Raw genomic sequence first — 15514 nt, 5'->3', positions numbered from 1 at the left:
TGCACAACTGCATGTGCACCATTGAATTCACAGGCGTCAACGCATTTTTGCGTAGCTTTAAGTGACAAATCGTACCAGCGTACTTCGATGTCAAAATGCGTGCCTGCTACGAAAAAAGCGTGCAGGTTGGCAGGTGTGAGAACTGAAGTGTATATTTGTGTTGTGTGTAGCCCTGAGGGTCTGGAGCAGGACAGTGCGTCAGCCGGCAACGGTCCTCCTGCAAGAGGCCGCTCTGCTGTCAGTAGAAAACACCGCTTTGACCTGGCTGCACGCACACTGCTGGCCCGCGCTGGTGAGAACACAACACACACACACACACACACACACACACACACACACACACACACACACACACACACACACACACACACACACACACACACACACACACACACACACACACACACACACACACACACACACACACACACACACACACAATATATACAGTACCTACCTACCTACCTATACCTACCACTAGGGCTGGGTATTGGCAAGGACCTCACGATATGTATCACGATACATGGGTCACGATACGATTATATCGCGATACATTGCGATACAATACATATTGTGATATATTGCAATACACAATTTACTCAAAATAAAAAAATAGAGCTAAAAATAACAACTTGCTGTGTACCACCCAGGTAGTGTAATAATATGTCCATCACTTTATATTGATAACTTAGTGGACAAATTTAGTCAAAACTACTGAGTGTTGAGTGTGTTACTGAACGCACTGACATAAAAAGTATTCTTATTGTGTCACTGACCACACGGCTGTGCAAAAAAAATCGATATGGGAAATATCGATACAGTATCGCAGAAAAAAGTATTGCGATATATTGCCCTATCGATGTTATTGCACAGCCCTACCCTACACAAATGGCTTCTCATCTTCAGAGTTGGCTAATCTACATATCTCACACCTTCCTCGCTTCTCTTAAAATGTCCCCTTCCTTATAAGCCGGTCTATACCGCTCAGTACAGGCCCATCATAGTCAGTCTCGCCGCGAGGTCTCCGCCCTCCAACAACATCTCCAGCAACAGCAGGACCCCGGAGCCCTGTACGACTTCAACCTGGACGAAGAGCTGGACATGGACCTGGACGAGGAGACCATGGAGGCCATGTTCGGCCAGGACCTGGCCAGCGACACGGACATTCTGGGAATGTGGATCCCGGAGGTACTGGACTGGCCAACATGGGTGTGTGTGATTTTATGCTATGGCCAGAGGGCTGCCATCACCGTTCTGCTCTTTAGCTGCCATGCGTTTGACATCTCACTCACAGATATAATGATATGTGCATGCTGAAATGCTGGCTATATTAGTCATACTAGGAAATATCGTGCACTCATCGTGTCTAGCATGGCTCGCGTGCTCGCCTGTGATGTTCTGGGTAATCGTGTGGTGCGCCATACCGTGAGTGGCACCCCTCCTCGCCTTATAGTAGTGAGATATATGATAAGAGACAGCTACACCCACTTGCTGCGGCACATTGCCCCCTATTGCACCATTGGCTCTTACATGAAAATAAGATAAGTGAAGTTGACCCTAAAAAAACCTAAGATATTAATTATGTTATTATTAATTAGATGATGAACAGGGATGCTGACGACTGGCTGTTCAACACGTTCTCACTCCGACCACGTAGCATATTGACGCTTTGTCCCGTCCCTTATGCGCCACTTGTTACTAACATGGTACCCTTGAGCGACCCATGAAACGACTTGGGCTTTCCGACTAAACTCAATGCAAACCCATAGAAGTCAACTTTGACGCTTATGGCAACTGCTCCCCCATCAGCCTAACTGCTCGCCCATTAGTCAACTGCTCACCATTAGCGTCTGGGGGGAGGTTAGGTTTAGGCGTGGGAGGTGGGAGAGGTTAGGTTTAGGGTCTGGGGGAGGTTAGGTTTAGGCATGGGGTGGGAGAGGTTAGGGTTAGGGTTAGGGTCTGGGAGAGGTTAGGGTTAGGCATGGGGTGGGAGAGGTTAGGTTTAGGGTTAGGGTCTGGGAGAGGTTAGCTCCTCCAGACCCTAATGGGCGAGCAGTTGACTAATGGTGGAGCAGTTAGGCTAATAGGGGAGCAGTTGCATAAGCGTCAAAGATGACTTCCATGGGTTTGCATTGAGTTTAGTCGGAAAGCCCAAGTCGTTTCATGTGTCGCTCAAGGGTACCATGTTAGTAACACGCGACGCACAAGGGACAGGACAAAGCGTCAATATGCGACGCGCTCAGAGTGAGAACGGGTTGGGCTGTTGCTTGTAACTCATGATCACTCACTAACGCCAAGCTGACATTGATTCACATGTCTGTTTATTTCTTGCATGGATGCTCTGCTGCTTGTACTGAACCCTAACAGCTGTTGTGTCGTGTTTGTCTCTGGGCTGTGACTGTCCACGGCTGTGTGTCTCATTGTGTGACTACCCGTCTGTCTCCCTGTCTGCAGCACGTGTGTGAGACCGAGGAGCGTGATGAAGTGGTGGTGTGTGAGCTGTGCGAGGCCAGCGTGGCCAACTTCAACCAGCACATGAAGAAGAGCCATCCGGGCTGCGGCCGCAGCGCCAACCGCCAGGGCTACCGCAGCAACGGCTCCTACGTGGACGGCTGGTTCGGAGGGGAGTGCGGGAGCGGCAACCCCTACTACCTGCTCTGTGGCGGCTGCAGAGAGAAGTACCTGGCCATCAAGAGCAAGGCCAAAGTCCCCATCGTGGAGAGGTAGGCTCTACCGACGATGCCCACTGGTTTCTCAAAAGTATCTCAGCATTATGGTTGTCTTTGCCCCAATATTACTTGGTCCTCTTATGAAGCTGACACATCAGACCTGTGGACCTGACCTGCTTCTAAAACCGGTATATCGGCTGCTTAAAAAGAGAGGGGAAACCAGTGGAAACTGCTTGCTGTGAACACAATTTTGACTTACCACAGTGGTATGTAATGGTCTCTCTCTCTCTCTCTCTCTCTCTCTCTCTCTCTCTCTCTCTCTCGCCACAATAGATTCCTAACAAAATTAAGTGAACATTAAAGGCTCATTTTGGGCATGTCGTCCTATTACTGTAGCTGGCATTTCTACTCTTTTAAATGCTCTGGTGCTATAGAGTAGGGGAGTCACGCTAAACTTGGTTATCCCTGTGAGATTTAAGACACCGCGGCGCTACCCCTGAGTTACATGGGTACTCAGCTGTCAGTTTGTTTATTTGTTTATTTGTTTATTTATTAGGATCCCCATTAGCTTTTGCAATTGCAAAAGCTAGTCTTCCTGGGGTCCAACACAGAAAAACATTACACAAAATCTAACATAACATTCATTTTGCAATCATTATTTCAACCTTACAGTTGTGCATTTGCATTCATCATACAATTATTTCATTTTTCAATAGTAAAATCATGGTGGAAAGAAAAAGAAAAATACAATAGTAATAGTACAATGTTTGACCTCTGAATCACTCAGCAACCAAACCAATGAGTTTGTTTGTGAAGTTACATTTTGATGTCAGCTTTGGTGTGTGTGTAAGATTAGTTTACGATGTTAGAGCTGCTAGCTTGACGGGTGACATGCAGAGACATCACTTGTTTTCATACTCCATTGTGGAATTGTGTCAGGACTCAGGAATCCATTGAGGTTAGAGCGACAGGCCTCCCTTCTGACCACTGTGGTAAACCAGAAGTACTTTATGGTGTGCAGTGTTTACCACGTGCCTCAATATAAATAGTCAATGTGCTGCTTTCAGAGCCTTTGTAAGGTGTGGATTTCTGAAGTCTATATAGACTTAACTTGTTGGGTTAAGTGCTCTCATGCATTCGGGCATCCGGGTAGTGTAGCGGTAGATTCCCCGCCTACCAACATGAGGGTCGCAGGTTCGCGTCCCCGTGTTACCTCCGGCTTGGTCCGGCGTCCATACAGGCACGATTGGCTGTGTCTGCGGGTGGGAAGCCGGATTGAGGGTATGTGTCCTCGTCACTGCACTAGCGCCTCCTCTGGTCGGTCGGGCCGCCTCGTCGGTGCGGAAGGGAACTGGTGGGAATAGCGTGATCCTCCTAACGTGCTACGTCATGCCGGTGAAGCTCCCCGCTGTCAGGTGAAAAGAAGCGGCTGACAACTGCCAGAGGAAGCATGGTGCTAGTCTACGGATCTCCCCAGATCGGCAGAGGGTGGAGCAGCGACTGGCGCAGCAGGGGGAAATTGGCCAAGTACAACTGGGGAGAAAATGGGGGGGGAATCAGAAGTAAAAGTGCTATCATGCATTCTGTAAGCACAGCCATGGTCTTGACTCTCATGTTATTGGCTTACTGTCAAAGGTAGTTCAGATGATGATGGCATCAGCTCATCTTATTGAATTATGTGCTATGTATTCAGATACAAAGGGCAGGCTCCTGACCTCCTGGGAAAGCAGGACAGCGTCTATGAAGGTAAGATCTAATATGAACATATTGTTCATTTGAAATATAGCATATCTGTTTACTGCCATAATACCCCCTGAAGTGTTTTTGTCAGATTTCCAAGTGTGTGTGTGTGTGTGTGTGTGTGTGTGTGTGTGTGTGTGTGTGTGTGTGTGTGTGTGTGTGTGTGTGTGTGTCGCTCCTACAGAAGACTGGGACATGCTGGATGTTGATGAAGATGAGAAGCTGACAGGGGAGGAGGAGTTTGAGCTTCTGGCCGGCCCCTTGGGTCTGAGCGAGCGCAGGGTCGTCCCCGAAGCGGTCCAGTTCCCTGACAGTGACCCACTGGGAGCCTCCGTTGCTATGGTGACAGCCACCAACAGCATGGAGGAGACTCTGCTGCAGATAGGTGAGGAGGAGGAGGAGGGAAGGGGTGGGGCGGGGGGGTGGACTCATCCAGTCATCTTGCCTTTTTTGGTTGTACCGTCCCTTGGTCTGAAATTAAAAAGCCTAAAATGTGTCTTTGGTGGATAAATCACCAATCACCGAGTTACCTTGGTTATTGCTGATCACCAAGTTAGTTTAATACAGTCTAATACAGTATGTGGTGTTTCATTTTTAATTTATTTGTTTATTTGATAGGGACAATGCACATTAACGAACATCAAACAAGATGTAAATATTTAGCAAGGATGCTAATTTCCATCCGTAGTCCCTAGGCAGGTAACAGAGAAAATAGAATGCATACAGTAACACAATCAAACAAGGTAGAAGAATGCAGTACAGTCAACTAAAACATAATACATGTACATACCTCCATACAGAAAATACAATAAAATCACTTAAAAGTGGTGGCAGTTCTGATCTGCCTTGAGCCATTGTTTGAGCTGGGTAGGATAAGTAGGACATTCCCTTATTAGTAGTGGTAGGTCATTCTCAGAGTTGACCACCCTTTACTGATAGCACAGTTTGTCACCTGCGTGGTACCTCACAGTCCCCTAGCTTTGTCACGACTAACCATCATACACCCGCTCTATCCATGAGCCAATCATATCAAAGCAAAACCCAGGGAACTGAGGGGACTCAGTCGGTGTTGGCCTTCAAAAACCCACATTGTCTGAGCCCTAAATTATTAACATAATTATTAGCATAAATTAATAACATAATTTATAGTGTGCAGCATATGTAATGGTGTGTGTGTGTGTGTGTGTGTGTGTGTGTGTGTGCGTGTGCGTGTGCGTGTGTGTTCAGGATGTCAAAGCTCAGTGGATAAGAGCTCCTCAGGCAGAGTGACCCTGGGGGAGCAGGCAGCAGCTCTGCAGAACCCTCACGACCGGGTGATGGCCCTGAGGAGGGTGACGGCTGCAGCCCAGGTGCTGCTGGCCAGGACCATGGTGATGAGAGCACTCTCCCTGCTCTCTGTCAGGTAGGCTTCCATCACCACAGTCACACTCAGGACCATGGTGATGAGAGCACTCTCCCTGCTCTCTGTCAGGTAGGCTTCCATCACCACAGTCACACTCAGGACCATGGTGATGAGAGCACTCTCCCTGCTCTCTGTCAGGTAGGCTTCCATCACCACAGTCACACTCAGGACCATGGTGATGAGAGCACTCTCCCTGCTCTCTGTCAGGTAGGCTTCCATCACCACAGTCACACTCAGGACCATGGTGATGAGAGCACTCTCCCTGCTCTCTGTCAGGTAGGCTTCCATCACCACAGTCACACTCAGGACGCCAACATGGCTACCCGCTCTCTCCATGTGGCCTGTACGCTCTGCATTACTATTACAGTAAGCTCCGGTGATGCACGGGTCCACCCCAAACCCGTGGGTCCCAAGGTTTTGTCCGTGGGGCGGGCGGTTTGGGTCAGCAAGTGACAAAGCAGCATTATTAAATGACTTAGAGCAACAAAACAGGCAGACTAAAGCCCAATTTATGCTTCGTCTGCCGACACTTTTGAAACGGTCGCCGACAGAAATGAGGACTTGAGTCGACACTTTCAAGTGTCGGCGAGCAGTGTCTGCTACCTGGTGAAATGTCTAGTGTCGCTGACTACGTCATAGTATCGCGCAAGTCTGATTGGCTATATAGACGGCACGCGCTTGAACTTCCTTGTTTTGGTTGGGGTCCACCCGCTAGTTTTCCCTCAATTGAAATGAATGAACGTGCCCCTGCTATTTTTATCAGCCTGTCCTTGATGTATGACTTCGTGAAAATCACAAAGAACGTCGTGACCAATTTCCCAGAGAGAGAGGAGGTGAGTTGTGTGGTTGTGTGCTGTTTATATGCGGCTGCAGCCAAGTACGTTACGTCTTGCCTCCGGCGTGGTTTCACTGTGCATTTCGTTCCCTCTCTTCTCTTGGCTGTCAGTCTGCAGCTGCTTATAGCGTTCGAGTGTCACGTGACCGTTGAACCGAGGCGAACGTCCTCTGAAGTATAAATGCAACACCATGAGCGACACTTTCTTTTTCGTCTGCGACCATGTGCTGAGCGACACTTTATAATAAGTATAAATTAAGCTTAAGCCCTCGTTCACACCATACGCCGAAGCCATGTTGAAACTACACTGCAGCGATAGTTTGAGCTTCTGTTCTATTTTTGATCTTGTATCTTGAAAAATACTCCCAACATAAAACAATAGCGACTTGACCAATACCAATCAGTTCTTGAAATACTTTTTTTCCCCCTGTCGTTCAGAAAGCCAATTTATTCAATTAAACTGAGTGGATGGATACGCATTAGATGGAAATACAGCTTCTGTGTGTCTGTTATACATATTCTTTCCTCTCGCCTTCCCTCTCCCCCTCCCTTGTTTCTTCTCTCCCTCCCTCCCTCCTCCTCTCCCAGTGGTTCTAGCTGTAGCCTCGCAGCAGGTCTGGAGTCCCTGGGTTTGACTGACATCAGGACTCTGGTCAGGCTGATGTGTCTGGCGGCGGCAGGGCGAGCTGGCCTTTCTACCAGTCCTACAGCAGGCTCCGGGCCAGCCGAGCGGCCCCGCGGAGCCGCCAAGGCCGGCAAACCCATCTCCTGCCTGGCCTACCTGAGCACAGCTGTGGGCTGCCTGGCCTCCAACAGTCCAAATGCTGCCAAGCTGCTGGTGCAGCTCTGCACGCAGGTAGACAATATTGGTCTTCAGCCTTGTGCTTTTACCATGGCACGACAGTCATCCCGTCGTGCGTTTACTTGGATGTTATGGTGCGTTCCATTTGCCTCGGAAACCTGGAAGTCCCAGCTAGGGTTGGGCACACTTTGTTTTACTCGTGGGTCTTGGACCAATGCCTTTTGCTTTTTTCCGCCATTTCCAGAACCTGATCTCTGCAGCTACGGGCATGAACCTGACCACAGTGGACGACCCCATCCAGAGGAAGTTCCTGCCCAGCTTCCTGCGTGGCGTGGCGGAGGAGAACAAGCTGGTCACCTCTCCCAACTTTGTGGTCACTCAGGCTCTGGTGGCCCTGCTGGCAGATAAAGGAGCCAGACTCAGACCTGCTTATGACAAGGCAGACATAGAGAAAAGAGGTTTGTAGTGTTAGGAGAGCAGGTGATGGAAGGACATTATCCACTTATGTTATTTCATACATCTCATCTCATTTATTTCCCTGTGAATTTTTTTTCTAATCTAATTGGTTAATTGTTATGTGTCAGAATCATAAGAAAATGTCATATTAGTACACTGGTAGTTTTTGTTTTGGTAAATATTTGATTGCGTAGTATAAATAATATTTGTTACTGGGTTTGACGTTTTAAGTGAGACTGAATTCGCAAAAATATATCCCAACTTTCCCAAATTAAAGTATCTTTAGTATTACATTTATTTTATGATTAGACCATAATACATTATTATACTTTTCAAATGGTAACCCCCATAGTAAACTTCTGCAAGTTTTATGGTTTGTGTTTTTGCACTTTAATAATAATAATACATTCAACTTATATAGCGCTTTTCTAGGTACTCAAAGTCGCTTAACTTTAAAATTAGCATGTCGATCTTGGTAATAATTGCATAGTGATATATGAGATATGTCTGCCAAGCTTCCCTGCAAACATGTCATCCAAAAGCGGGTCATGCTTGTGCTAGCGTGTCACCGATTTCTCTTCACACGTCATCATTTGCTGTTTCTGTTTTATTTTTGCCTTTTTTTCTTTCCTTCCCTTCTCTCACTCACCGGGCGGCCATGTCCCTTTGTGTTCCATGTCGAGCAGGTCTAATTGCGCATTTGTATGCCCATCCTTCCCATAATCCCTCCGCTGTAGGCCCTCTGGAGCTGGCCAACGCTCTGGCGGCCTGCTGCCTGTCCTCCAGGCTGTCTTCGCAGCACCGCCAGTGGGCCGCCCAGCAGCTGGTCCGCACGCTGGCCGCCCACGACCGAGACAACAACCACAGCCGGCCGCTGAGCTTGGCCGACATGGCGGGGGACCTGCGCAAGTGCTCCTCCGTCAAGCTCGAGGCCCACCAGAGCCGGGTTAGTGACCGCGGGCCGGGGGGGGGGGGGGGCTCAGGAGATTTCCCTGCTGGAACTCAAAATTGTTAACCCTTATAGACCAGAGCCGTGTATATAGAAGAGTCGCGACATCTCCATTCACTCCAATGGACCAGTTTTTTACTCTCAAGAGTTCCAGGAAGTAAGGTCCTGGATTAAGCAGCACTGTCGAGTTGCAGCAAAATGGATTGTTTGTGTTGTACTTTGAAAGTTTATTTTTATTTTTATCAAATTATTTTAGCATTCAAAAGTAGCACAAGTCCCCTTCCTGGCTGTTCATTGGCTAATGAGTCACGCATTTTGGTCCTCCGCTGATGCCACTCTCTCTCTAAATTGCTCTGCTATAGACATCACGCTTGGTGTAATCCATTTCAATTTTGTACGTTTTAGGAATCCTGATTGTTTTACCAAGGAACATGAAGAAAGTAATCCAATGTGTTTCTAGAACTTCCAAGGTTCTTTCACAGCACTATTTCTGATCCATCTGATCTTTTTTTTAAATTGCAAATAGTCTCTAACCTGTCTACCGTAAATTTTTCCCGTTTTTTGGCCTTTTTTGGCCCCTGCGGCTTATATAACGGTGCGGCTTATCTATGGATTTTTTTCAAAAAAAAAAAAAAAAATCTCTCTTTTTTAGCACTCTTTCTAACTATAAATCCACTTCTGTTTTAATTTCCTCTCTTGCCCTCTTTTAACAACATAACATAACATAACACAACACAGGTGGTGTTGTGTTATGTTGTTTTGTTGAAATGTTAATAAATGGGAGCTTCCTCAAACAGCCATCTCTTTCCCGACAATCCCCTCTGTGCATGAACCCTTACATATGGTAATTAAACATTAAAACACAAAAAAAAAAAAAAAAACATTAAAACACCCGCGGCTTATAGTCCGGTGCGGCTTATATATGTAAAAAACAGTCAACTTTGCAGATGCGGCTTATACTCCGGTGCGGCTTATAGTGCGGAATTTACGGTAAATGTTTATACTCTTTTAATGTCTCTCTCTCTTCTTTCTGCGTGTCTGCAAGAGACTTATCAATGTGTCTATATGACGAGACATTCCAACATTGATCTAATCACGTGGTATTTGGTGTGCTGTCTTTCTGTTTGGTGTTTAATGAAGGCTTTCTCTGCGTTTAGGTCATCACATGTGGTTGGTGCAGTAAGAAAGGCCTGTTAGCTACTAGCGGCAGCGATGGCACGGTCAGGGTGTGGAATGTAACCAAGAGCCAGTACACCCTCCAGCAGACCTGCATCTTCAATAAGAAGTAAGGCTTTCTAAGGCGCAACAAGGACCATATATGTCCTCTGTTCTACCTCCAAAAACCTCTGTGTTCTGGGAAACTACAGTATCTCATATTGTATAAATTATATTATCAATTACACGGAAGACTGCATTTTCTCCAAAAGCAGCAGTGCAATCACAAAATCTACATTTACATTAAATGAAGACATTACCGTTTGTTTTATTTTGTATGTTATATACTTATTGGCTAAGTATATTAATATTTATGGGGTATATTATATTTAGTAGGCAGCCATGTTGCCTGCTGGGAATTTTCTCCTAGCCATGAAGATTGATTGACAGCTGTCATCTCATGATATTATTGGTTGAAATTGGGTTTGACATTTGACAGTACTAGCTGACGTAAGCAGACTGTAGATTTCCTTATGAATGAAGACAACATGATTGACTTTTGACGTGAAAAACCAAAGAAATTCGATTTTTTTTTTTACCCTTTTTTTTTTTTTTTTTTTTTTTTAGCATACATTGTTATATAGGTGCACTCTATGACCAGGGATGTGATCTGAAATAGTTAAAAAGTCATTTTTCATTTGAGCTTTAATCGATTTTCTTCTTCTGTTTTTCTTTGATTAGTGAGGGATCTTCAGAGGAGGGCTTGACTTGCTTGGGATCCCCCGGCGACCCCTGCCTGTCACCTTTGTCCTGGAGCGTCACTGGAAAATACCTGGCCTCTGCTATGGACAAGATGGTTAACATCTGGCAAGTCAATGGTAAACACCTTTCCCCCCCGCCTTTGGGTTCTATGCACCTCTTTATTGGAATACACTGTACAAAGTACGTTCAAAATAACCTACATTTGAGCAGTTTTGAAACATGTCTTCAATAAAAGGCGTTTGTGTGATAAGGCTCAACTTGTATTGAATGAGCAGGTATTAAGTTTTTATAGCTTCCATTAAAAATGGATAGGCCTCAGAACTGGATGTGGTCCAGTCATAATTTCCTGCCTCCCACCATCCAGCCTGCAGCATACGCCATCTGTCCACGGCCACTTTCAAGCCCCAAGGATGGAAGTCAGCTATCACATTCCTGTTAGCTTGCATGAGCACATTCTCTACTGTGCCTTTGCCATGAGACGATCTCTGTTACTAACCCATTTTCTGTGGGCATTCTAGTTGAATTGATAAGCTCACTCCATAATTTACTTCGCAAGACATTTTAAAACTGCATTATGACGTATGAACATACATTCAGAATTTAATAAAATGACCAGCGTAAGCATAGACTATAAAAAGACATGGACGTCGTCTGTATCTTCTTTTTTCTTTTTCTTTTCTCTCTCTCGTTCTCCACATGCCGCAGCATGTGGTGCATGAATGAGCTGACCACCTGTCCTTATTCTCAAACGTTAATTTGACGAGTTGGGAGTGGGTGCGTTTATAAATTCAATCTGACGCTCTACACTAAAACACACACACACTCGTGGGGGGGGGGGGTAGATAGACATCGCCTAGGTGTAGGGAAAATCATTCGTCATTCAGCCATTCAATTGGCGAAATACAATCCGATCGCCAATCGGCACAACACTACTAGAGACCAAAACCGTTTTTTTAACCAGGCTTTAAACATGTTTGTTTCTGTTATTCCCCTTATGTAGCCCCGTCCACTTGACTCGTTTGTGTTACGACTTCTTGTTCAAAACGCCGGCTGTTTTACCTGCTCTGACCAGGGATCATCTCTGGTCAAAGCTAGTAACTCACTGGGAGCAGGCTGCGGGGATAAGCTCTGCCGAACCGATTGTGTTTACGCTTCCTGTTAGTCTCTCAAGCCAAACTGTCTCTGCTGCGTGATTTCTAAACCCACATAGGATAAGCAATAACCACGCCCTGTGGCGCTGGGATTGGCCAGGAGCATTGAAGCTTGGGACTAAAGCACCTGGGGTTTTTCATCTTTTAAAATAAAGATGTTTAAAAAACTATTGCTTGTTACATTTTCAGTGCTGTAGCCTACCTTTTTTCTGGGTAAGAATTGAGCTTGAACGATATACATTATATTATATGAGCTATGAACGTGAACACAACACCGTTTATATTATTGCATGTTTTTGTAGATTGTGTACATTGTGTAGATTACAATTATTATACTTATTATTATTATTATTAGCCTCCTATGCTAAGGAAGGTAGGTGACCATAATTCATTTCAATGTCCGCTCTCGAAATCGCTGTCCGTTCTCAAGAGCTATTCAGTTGGTTCATGAAGTCGCTGGGCTGCGTGCCCTCCAGTGTTGCTCCTGGCCAATCCCAGCACCACAGGGCGTGGTTATTGCTTATCCTATGTGGAGTTAGAAATCACGCGTCTCTTCTACATGAGGTGAATAAAGTAGGGCATTTTTGTAACCTGGGGGTGAATGGGGAATGACTCCATTTTGCAGCCTGCCTCAAGTGGCCATTTGAGGAAGTGCAATTTTTGATACTTTCGCATTTGGCTTCATCTGTCCAAGTCTAAACTCCCCCCTCGAGTGTAACAAACAGGTAGGCCATTTATTCCACCCGCCCTACCCCAATGGTTTGGTCCTCTCCTCCCCTCCTAGGTGGTAAGGGCCTGTTGGACGTGCAGCCTCACTGGGTGTCGGCGCTGGCCTGGCCTGAAGGCGAGGCGGGCTCCCTGTGGGGCGGGGAACCCAAAGACCTGCTGCTGGTGGGACGTATGGACGGCTCCCTGGGCCTCGTCCAAGTGCTGGATGCCTCCACCATGCACCGCACTGAGCTGGAGCACTGTTACAGGAAAGATGGTATGATGAAGAAGAACAATGATGACATTTTGTACATTTGATTATACACGCTGAATGAAGCATTATTTCTGCCAGTTTGTATTTTACGTACATATCATAACTGTGGAGGTGACGGTCAAAGTGACGTTTTCTCCTCTCCCAGTGGCGGTGATGCACATAGCTTGGTACAGTGAAGATAAGCCCTTCGCTGTGGGCTATGCAGATGGCAAGCTACTGATAGGATCCAAAGAGCCCTTAGAAAAAGGAGCGATTGTGGTCATTGATGCACACAAGGTAAGTAATATTTCATTATAGAACCAATTGTAATCTATAACAGTTGTGAGTCTTGCATAAGATTATTGCATACAGATCGACCAAAGCCAGTAATTGTTGTCGTTTCTATGAGTAAGTTAGATTGCATGCTGATTCTTCCCACAACTGAACCCACTTTTCACGGTGTGAACCCAGGAGTCGATCAGCAGCATGAAGTGGAGTCCTACTGGTCGGATCCTGCTGACCTGTGCCAAAGAGGAGACGGTCAAGCTGTGGGCCGGTCCCGACTCGGACTCGGACTCCGGCTCGGACTCGGGCGCGGGCTGGCGCTGCTTGCAGAGTCTCAGTCACCCGTCCGTGGTCAACAGCGTGGCCTGGTGCAGCCTGCCCGGACATGGCTCCAAGCCCCTCAGCATGCTAGCCACGTATGTGTTGTTTTTTACACCTTTATTTATCCAGGGTAATCGCATTGAGATTTCCATCTCTTTTCCAAGTGGACCCTGCTCACACTCACACATTCATATCTGGAAGCTGACCAGTACAACCACAGTCTGATCTGCTGGCCACTGATCAGCTCCACTGGAGCGGTTGGTTGGGGTTAACGGTGCTTCACAATCCAAGGACAGTTCATTCTCATGGAGGAATATTACGTGTTCGTGTGTGTGTTCGTGTGTGTGTGTGTGTGTGTGTGTGTGTGTGTGTGTGTGTGTGTGTGTGCACATGCACGAGGGGGTGTGTGTGTTTGTGTGTGTCACACACTCTGTGACTGTGTGTGTTTCAGATGCTGCCAAAGTGGTCTTGTCTTAGTCTGGACTGTTCCTCAAGACGCCTCCAGGTTCCCAGAATCCAGCTCTTCTGGTTCAGAGGGATGGTGGGAGAATGAAGCAAAACCTAAATTCAAGGTCTGTACATTTTGGGTGTCCCAACGGTAGATTCCCTGCCTACTAACATAGATTTGGCAGATTAACACTGAAGAGTGTGAAACCATATGAACAGAACAGTTATTATACATTCGCTCAATGGGCCAACTTCTAGTCCAGACCTGTCTGTAATTAAAACTGGTAAAAAAAAAAACACTAAATAAAGCACTTTGTTAAAACTGACCGCTTCTCAAGGTACCTCGGCGGACACAAACTTGGATGGCGGTATTGTATAAGAAGATTGGCTTACATTGGCATGTATTATGAGACAATGATCAAACATTAGGCTCTCATTAACTCTCATTGAGATGTGGCAGCTACGAGAACCAGCAATCATATCTGACTGTTTAATAATGTGGACGCTCTAGAAAGAAGGAGCTGCTCGCTAGACTTAAGGCTGGCTCACACTACAGGATTTTCGGGCCGATTTATGCCCGATTCACCCCTCCCGAGAATCGGAGGAGAAATCTGGCCTGGCAGCTTGCCAAGCTTGGTCGGGCCCGACGTTCGGCACCGATTATCTTGTAGTGTGAGCTGTTTGAGATTCTAGGGAAGATAATCTGGGAAGATTCTCCTGTAGTGCGTGTCACAGCCAGATTTCAAAATCGGCTAGGATTGTCAGAATCCTGTAGTCTGAGCCCAGCTTTAGACTACACTGCTTGCACCCACAAACAGAGCAGGATGTCACTGTAGGTAAAGGTTTATATACACACACAGACATCGAGGCCTGCTAGGGACACACTGTGGACTGGAGCCCCATGTGCACTTTAATTATCTTGCACTTTAAAACTTGAGCTGGAGAACTCTGTTCTATCCAATATGCACTTGTCTCCTTTTATCTTTTTTAAATTGTAACCCTTTTATTCCTTTTATTCTTTTTACATGGTATCTAAATGTTTTCATATGCTGTCCTGTGATTTGTTATGTATGTTTTTTTAAGCTCCTAGCACCCCAATTCCAATGCAGTCCCTACTGTAAATGGCATATAAAGTGACTTGACTTGACTTGAATGTGTTTGAGCACAGTACACTCTTAATTGACAAGCTTTCATTGTGTGTGTGTGTGTGTGTGTGTGTGTGTGTGTGTGTGTGTGTGTGTGTGTGTGTGTGTGTGTGTGTGCGCGCGCTTTGCCAGCAGTACTCCCGGTGGTCGCAGGAAGGAGCTTTTTGTGTTTTCCACCTGAAGGGCCACATCACCCCGGTGAGGACCGTGGCCTTCAGCCCTGACGGCCTGGCGCTCGCGTCTGGAGGAGTGGGAGGCCTCATGAACATCTGGTCATTGCGGGTAACACACGCGCGCACGCACACACACACACACACACACACAGACACACACACGCGCGCACACACACACACAGATGATGGACAGATTCACAGGATGTGACAATGGTGTTTTTGGTAACAAGTAATACAAGGTAATTTATCTTTTTTTGTTTT

The 15514-nt window shown here is 46.4% G+C and overlaps 1 protein-coding gene across 1 annotated transcript in view; it reads left to right on the top strand.

Annotated features, from left to right (window-relative positions):
• The window catches only part of herc1 (HECT and RLD domain containing E3 ubiquitin protein ligase family member 1), a 96846-nt gene that overhangs the window by 51361 nt on the left and 29971 nt on the right, over positions 1 to 15514 (top strand). The window contains exons 44-59 of the mRNA XM_083653036.1: positions 171 to 292; positions 971 to 1209; positions 2455 to 2723; positions 4363 to 4415; positions 4594 to 4794; positions 5637 to 5811; positions 7235 to 7502; positions 7693 to 7906; positions 8642 to 8850; positions 10011 to 10138; positions 10750 to 10886; positions 12706 to 12906; positions 13049 to 13179; positions 13354 to 13583; positions 13940 to 14060; positions 15213 to 15362. Of these exons, the coding sequence (XP_083509162.1) occupies positions 171 to 292; positions 971 to 1209; positions 2455 to 2723; positions 4363 to 4415; positions 4594 to 4794; positions 5637 to 5811; positions 7235 to 7502; positions 7693 to 7906; positions 8642 to 8850; positions 10011 to 10138; positions 10750 to 10886; positions 12706 to 12906; positions 13049 to 13179; positions 13354 to 13583; positions 13940 to 14060; positions 15213 to 15362 (2848 nt within the window). The remainder of the gene's footprint in view (positions 1 to 170; positions 293 to 970; positions 1210 to 2454; positions 2724 to 4362; positions 4416 to 4593; positions 4795 to 5636; positions 5812 to 7234; positions 7503 to 7692; positions 7907 to 8641; positions 8851 to 10010; positions 10139 to 10749; positions 10887 to 12705; positions 12907 to 13048; positions 13180 to 13353; positions 13584 to 13939; positions 14061 to 15212; positions 15363 to 15514) is intronic.

The sequence above is a fragment of the Poromitra crassiceps genome (assembly GCF_964638095.1).
Source record: "Poromitra crassiceps genome assembly, chromosome: 16".
Taxonomy (NCBI): Eukaryota; Metazoa; Chordata; class Actinopteri; order Beryciformes; family Melamphaidae; genus Poromitra; species Poromitra crassiceps.
Note: the sequence above shows the minus strand (reverse complement) of the source record. Positions and strands in the feature narration are given on the sequence as shown.